Source organism: Frankliniella occidentalis, unplaced genomic scaffold, assembly GCF_000697945.3.
Source record: "Frankliniella occidentalis isolate FOCC.00 unplaced genomic scaffold, Focc_3.1 Scaffold4, whole genome shotgun sequence".
Lineage (NCBI taxonomy): Eukaryota > Metazoa > Arthropoda > Insecta > Thysanoptera > Thripidae > Frankliniella > Frankliniella occidentalis.
In genome coordinates this window covers 1,794,702-1,801,057 of record NW_026267134.1, presented here as the reverse complement: position 1 = coordinate 1,801,057, position 6,356 = coordinate 1,794,702, and the positions used below count along the sequence as shown (strand labels likewise).

Genomic DNA, 6,356 nt, shown 5'->3' with positions numbered 1-6,356 from the left:
TTTTCAATATACTACAAAAATTAACAAAAAGATTTTATAATTAAAATAGTACAAAAATATAATGTCTAGGTAATTAATATCCAGCAATTTAATAGCACATCAAAACACGTAGAAAAATTACCAGCATGCAAAACAGAAAGTCAAAGTGAAACAGGAAAAAACCCAACAAGAAAATGATTATTTCTAAAAATCTAATCAAAAATAAGCCTGTGTACAAAATTTATAAATGCTTCCTTGAAAAGAACACAAAAAACATTTAACAAATAAAGAAAGAACAACACCTCACTCTAATTGGAAAGTGCCAATCTGTACAGAGAAACAATTGGTTTCCTTAAAAACTAGCACTTGAGATGAAAGTCACACATGTTCAATAAGTCTACACACCCCTTATTATTATAATTCTAAACCTTTGGCTACAGTCAAAATTTGTGTCTTTTTAACAAGACAATTATAAATCACAGATGTACCTGAATAAGAACTACCTATTCTATTTACACTGCCCTGCTTTCCATCTGGTTTAATTCGTCACTAATTTTACAGGCATCAAAATGCGGTGGTTAGGGCAGCAGGTGCAAGATTACTGGCCCGTCTTGTTGAGAAGCTAGGAGTGGAGAGGATAATGTCACAACCAAGAGAAACACGAGACCTCCTGCTGTTGACAAGTGCTCGTCTGCTGATGGAGGGCAGTCTGGAGACTCGATCTTACACCAAGTCTTCACTAAAGAATCTTGCCCAGGATCACAGATTAAGCTCCATCCTGGTTGAAATAGTGCCATCAAATGTTATGAGAAGTATTGATAAGACCCTAAAAAGTTGTATTTTAAGGAAGTGATACTGTACAAAACTTTCTATTTATTTTTGAATAGTGATTTCTTTCCAGTTATAATGTCCCGGATTCAGGCGTTTGGGTGGGCCTTATGGCCCTGTGTGGGTATGCAACTCATCAGCACGCCTGAATCCTGTACACTATAGCCAGACAAAATAGCAAAAATCACTGTTCCTGTATATTATTTCAAATTGTGAATATATTGCGAGATAGAGGATAGAGTTCTTAATAATTGTTAAATCAGCATTAAAATCTGCTGGATATGTAAAATTTTATCACCTTCTGATAGTAAAATGTATGTGTATCTGTGATTCAAAAACATGAAAAGAAAAATTTTGATTGATTATGATTATGAGATAGATTAATGCTAACAATGAAGTTGTGTCTTAGGTACAACTGTTAAAAGTGTGTGTCAACAAATAAAAAATATCAAAATAATTATTTAAACCAAATTTCAAATGATACTATTAATATGACTCAGTCCTCTTGAGTGGTCTAATACACCCTGTATCAAACAAGTACAGTACGTAACTAGAGGCTGATACTATATCAAATGTAAATTTCCCCCAATGACACCCTAATAATGAACAATAAAAGAAAGTTAAGTAACAAGCATTGTCATTTACCTCACAAAGTCAATCACATCAATTGAGGCCCAGGCACATCATAGAAAAGTGAAGCCAATGGATATCTGATGGCAAAGGCAAGTACACTGCACATCACCTGAAGAGAATGAAAAAACAAGCATGTATCAGTACTGAATTTCAGCATTAAAGTCCGAATCCGAATCAAAGAAAAAATATTTAACCTGAATGGTGATTAACACAGTTGTCAACTTGGCTTCATTCATTGGGCCCAGAAGAATGAGAAGTAAGTTAATAAGAGTGAGATTGTTGCACTCAACCATTCTATCATCAGGGTCACCTCTTCCACAGCTGTCTGGATGAGGGGTAACAGTGTCTCTCCAACGAACCAAGCCCAGCTTACCCAGAGACCGAAGTGCCAAAAGCATTGGCCTTTTGAGGTCAGATTGTTTAAATAGAGTTACACTTGGTTCCAATTTGTTGGTGGCTAGATTTAGTCTGCACCATACCAACAAGAAAATGAAGAATCAGAAAAGGAAGATTACGATACCATCAAGAAAACAAGAATCAAAAATTACCTTGGCATTCGGTGACGAGGACACGGTACCAAGTGGAAAAGTTGGGGAACGGAATAGAGAAAGTTAAAAACTTGAGGTATGAAGAAGAGCAACATTGTTTTGCTAAAATGTCCAAGTATGCCCACAACAGCAAAGGTCATACCAGAAAAGTAGCAAAACGTGTCTCCAACAAATACACGTGAGGGATACCTAGGTCATGGAAAGTTTGGAAATTACTTAAAGGCATGAAGTAACAACTAGAAAAATGTGTAACATAAAAAGGCATGCATTTCTTACCAATTATACTTCAATAACCCAAGAGATGTTGCAATGTATGGAAACAAGAAGTAAAGAGAGAATACATGGGCTTGCCATAAAGCCCCACTCAATTCAATAACATTGAATAAGGCTATTGATGATGCTATGACTACTGACTGGCCAACTTCTAACCCATTTACGCCTGCAAGGATGTTGATTGCATTTGTGCAAAAAACAGCGAGCATTCCCATGTAGATATAATACAGCGGACCTATCAAAACAATTGATTGTCAAAAATGGTCAATACGCCTCAGAAGAGATAAGTAATGCTTCATTCAAATAGAACTCACCAAGATTAAGGGAAAACCCAAGCCATGATCTCATTGGTTTTGGTACAATTATGGTGGTAGCATTAAAAGTGACGTAATAAACCATCAAGAGGGGCAGGGAAGCAATAGTAGGCAAGAGTAGTTTATGTCGCCATCTTAAATCAAGCACATCATCAGCAAATCCAAGTAGTAGCATACAGCAAATGGACAGGAGGGCTGCCATAAGTTTCACCAGCTAAAAAAACAAAATAAAAAACAATTAAAGAAAATAAAAAATTGTCGCTTTTTGGTGTTATATAACTAATTGGTCCTCACCTCATCATGTGGAAAGTCATTGTTTGTGAAAAGAGAATGGCTGAAAGGTAATGGTATGAACAAAAACATAGTCACAAGGAAAATGGAGCCTGTGACAACACCTAGGGCTTCTGGCCTGAAATCAAAGAGGGAAATTTTAAAACCTCGGAGTAATTATATGAGAAGCATAATGAAGAAAACTAGTTGACATTCTAAATGGCAAGACTCCATTGAGTAACAATTCTAAAATTAATTCAAGGTATACAGAAGCATTTTCATAGTATGAAGACAGCAGTGGAGCTAAACGCGGTGTCCACTTACACCTTAGGAAAATCTTCAACTTACACTTTATCCTTCGTTTGCTTGTTGAGGTCAATGCCGAACAAGTTAGCCTTTAAAAACATGTCTTTCAGACGCGGGATGATTCGTACCGTAAAGTAGTATGCCCCAAAGGACATGGCCACATTAAGAAAAAGAGGCAGAAACATTTTAAAAATTAAGCTGAACATTCTCTCGATTGTATAGACGGGCTGACGTGGTTAAGACTAAAATTCGTCTTCTTTCCTGACCCTATCCTGACACCTTCAACCGTCGACGTGATCAACTGACACGCAAGCAGAATCATTGCAATCCTAACAACTCAGAGCGACTGTTTTCAGTTTTTCGATAGACTTGAAAACACGCCGACTTCTGAGTTTTTATCAGGAAATCAGCCAGCAGCACCAGCAGACAGCTAAACACGAGTGTCAATACGTTGCATAGTGTGAACAAAAGTGTGCGGCATTATATGCACCGCACTCCTCTAACAAGTTGCTTGTTGTTGCTGAATCTTGTGTCAAATTCTGTTGAATGCCTCCAAAGTTGCAACAATCATGTAAGAAATAATTCTGTCTTTTCTACAGACAGTTTGTCATAATACACTGTTTTATTAGGTATATGGAGTATTTTTTCTGAAAGTCCCTAACCTCATGACTTATGCACTCTATGTCAAATTTGTGATGTTTAGGAGTAGTCATTTTGTTGTCATATGTCTGAGAGTAAATTTATTATTTGTGTGTCGAATTATGGTTCTTACTGTGATGAAAAAACAGACACCTTAGCTTATCATATGTATTTGAGTTTTTTATGTGAATTTCCTTAGTGTTGTCCCTTTGCACACGACTGCACATCACCTGCATTCCTTTTGATTTCCAGCATGACAGCACCCGCAGGCATCAGCCCAGAAATAGAAGCAGTATTAGAAAATGGTTTGAACAAAACTGCTCTGACCTGCCTGCATTGTCCCTCCCGAATACTTAATCCATCAGTTGGTACTTTTGTTCAACAAGAAGTATGTATTACTCATGAGTGGCCCATAAGTATGGCCATACTTTAGTGACGAATTTATATTTTTGTTGTCTCATTTATGTTTTCTTTTCAGTTTGCCCTGCCAGCCATGACTAAACAGAAGAACCAAATTATAGATGAGAAGCATGAATTAAGAGAGTTCTGGAAAGTTAAGGACATGTTCCAGTTTGAAAATGTAGGTTTTTCAAACACTGTTGATGGAGTTAAGTATCTCACATGCGCTGATTGCGAAATGGGCCCCATAGGTTGGCATGATCTTGTGACTAAAGAGAATTTTATAGCTGTTTCACGTGTGCGTAATTCATGATTCACTCACACTCAATGATTATTTGAAGACTTTCCATACTTTGTCTTATTAAGTCATAAGAAAAATCTTGTGTTCACAAAATACAAAACTCAGATTGAAACTCAAAAAACTACTTTATTAAATTTTTTAACAGAAAGAGAGGAGGCATATTATTTTTTGGGATGTAGAGGCTTCTGTCGCAGTAGTCTTGTGGCTTCCAGCTTCGTGAGATCTCTGACTCTTTTTACATCACTTAGTTTTCTATTTTTTGTATCAGCAAGTTGCTGGGACTGAATGAAAAGTATACATAATTTTTTAAAGAAGTACAGATTAAAAGAACCCATAAAACTAAAATGATGAAATGAATTAAGTAAACTTACTTTATGATCCTCAATGCAAGCATAATAGGCCTTGAGAGATTCTGCACATCTTTTCTGATTAAAATCAGAGTCTTTGAAGCATTGGAGGAGGACTGTTAGTTGAGGAATACATGGCCTTGCTGAAGGAAAACATAAAAAGTTATAAAAAGTGGTAGGCGGCCCAAAGGATTACAATATGACAGAGACGCCATTTACCAGAATCAGATGTCTGTTGAGCCTCGTATCTATCTTTAAGGGATAGAGGATATAGATCTTGAAATGGAATGAATGCATATGAGTGTTCATACTGCTTACGGGTTGGGTACCTTTTGTTCAAAACCTGTGTAACCCTCATGATACCTGAAAATATAACCAATTGGTTCATCAAAAGTAACAAACAAAACAATTTCAAACGGTAAATCCAAACATACGTTCGACAATGCTGCTGGTAATAAAATCTTTGTCAACATGACTCACCTTAAATAATATCCAATTTGTGTTGTGGGAAATGAAATACAACACAAGACAATCAATAACTACAGGTTATGGTACTCCCTCCTCCCCCACCTCCCGTTCTGCTGTTCGTAGTGCGAATAGAGCCTGTCACTGTCGGTGAAACTACCCGTAACGTTCTGTTTTTGATGCGGTGGACGCGGGAGTTCCCCGCGGACCCGCGGGAGTAGACGAGACGAGCAGTTCCGCAAGAGTTGCAAGTATCCGTATCTAGCGTAAAGTACAGGGTGTCGATGTACACAGCCACGGACTGGGGGTATTCCATGGGGTATTCCCTGTATTCCCAGTCAGGAAACTGAGGCCCCGTGTGCTTTCTTTGATACTGAGCTTTAGAAACCGCATTCGGACGTATAGTGGGTTGCCTACTCGCTCGGCCCCTTAAGACCAAGACACCACGACAAATACGATTCGGCTCCAAACGTCGTGTACACCCAGGCTGGTGCATATTTCTGAAAAGTCGCCAAATGTAATTATTATTTGGAGCAAATCGCCAATAATAGTAGTTTATTATCCTGATCATTTCACTATTGTCATATGGCACTTCCCTGGCGTTGCCGCCTGGAGCCACACAACGATGCACGGGACGGGGAGTATCCCCAAAGGATCACATCCTGGACAAGCGAGGCGGGATTGCCTACCCCAGGAAAGAATCACATCCCGCGACCACGATATGTCGGTGAGTGTGCCGTAATTATTGCTCTCCCCCTTGGCCGTGCCCAGCCGTGCCGCGTCCCCTACCCCTCTCCTCCTCCTCCTCCCCCACCGCGCATTTCCCGCGCCTTTCTGGAAACGTAAACAAACAGTGAAGATCGGTGTGGATCGGCGTTTCTGCAAAGTACCGATAATACCTACTCATATAATTGATGATCATAGGATTTTAACCAGAATTTTAGAGTGGACATCGCCGCTTTTCGATATTAATTGTAAGGTATAGTGCTTGATTGTTTCCGGTCCGGAATCTGGAATTGTTCCATTCCGGTTATTGTTGTAGGAGGTTAGTGTT

The 6,356-nt window shown here is 38.7% G+C and overlaps 4 protein-coding genes across 6 annotated transcripts in view; 2 read left to right on the top strand and 2 right to left on the bottom strand.

The window, feature by feature from the left end:
• LOC127749609 (TOG array regulator of axonemal microtubules protein 2-like) overlaps window positions 1–1,438 on the top strand; it is a 24,275-nt gene extending 22,837 nt beyond the window's left edge. For both annotated transcript variants that reach the window (XM_052268408.1, XM_052268403.1), the window contains one exon: window positions 541–1,438. In XM_052268408.1, the coding sequence (XP_052124368.1) occupies window positions 541–832 (292 nt within the window). In that variant the 3' untranslated portion in view covers window positions 833–1,438. The remainder of the gene's footprint in view (window positions 1–540) is intronic.
• On the bottom strand, window positions 653–3,398 carry LOC113202149 (UDP-N-acetylglucosamine--dolichyl-phosphate N-acetylglucosaminephosphotransferase). The gene is made up of 8 exons (XM_026416244.2): window positions 3,194–3,398; window positions 2,870–2,984; window positions 2,576–2,789; window positions 2,265–2,496; window positions 1,989–2,177; window positions 1,635–1,908; window positions 1,453–1,549; window positions 653–757 (listed from the first exon to the last, which is right to left on the bottom strand). The coding sequence occupies exons 1-7, from the start codon at window positions 3,355–3,357 to the stop codon at window positions 1,466–1,468; spliced, it is 1,272 nt and encodes a 423-aa protein (XP_026272029.1). The 5' UTR covers window positions 3,358–3,398; the 3' UTR covers window positions 653–757; window positions 1,453–1,465.
• A 175-nt stretch (window positions 3,399–3,573) lies between these two features.
• LOC113202151 (guanine nucleotide exchange factor MSS4 homolog) lies at window positions 3,574–4,640 on the top strand. Of its 2 annotated transcripts, none has more exons than XM_026416246.2 (3): window positions 3,574–3,722; window positions 4,043–4,178; window positions 4,269–4,640. In XM_026416246.2, the coding sequence occupies exons 2-3, from the start codon at window positions 4,044–4,046 to the stop codon at window positions 4,500–4,502; spliced, it is 369 nt and encodes a 122-aa protein (XP_026272031.1). In that variant the 5' UTR covers window positions 3,574–3,722; window position 4,043; the 3' UTR covers window positions 4,503–4,640. The 2 variants fall into 2 exon arrangements, with proteins under 2 accessions (XP_026272031.1, XP_026272032.1); XM_026416247.2 differs by having other exon boundaries at window positions 3,638–3,780.
• Window positions 4,597–5,482, bottom strand: LOC113202150 (uncharacterized). Its single transcript, XM_026416245.2, has 4 exons — window positions 5,318–5,482; window positions 5,057–5,200; window positions 4,862–4,980; window positions 4,597–4,771 (listed from the first exon to the last, which is right to left on the bottom strand). Exons 2-4 carry the CDS (start codon window positions 5,193–5,195, stop codon window positions 4,652–4,654), a joined length of 378 nt encoding a protein of 125 aa, XP_026272030.1. The 5' UTR covers window positions 5,196–5,200; window positions 5,318–5,482; the 3' UTR covers window positions 4,597–4,651.
• Between the last annotated feature and the right edge of the window lie 874 nt (window positions 5,483–6,356).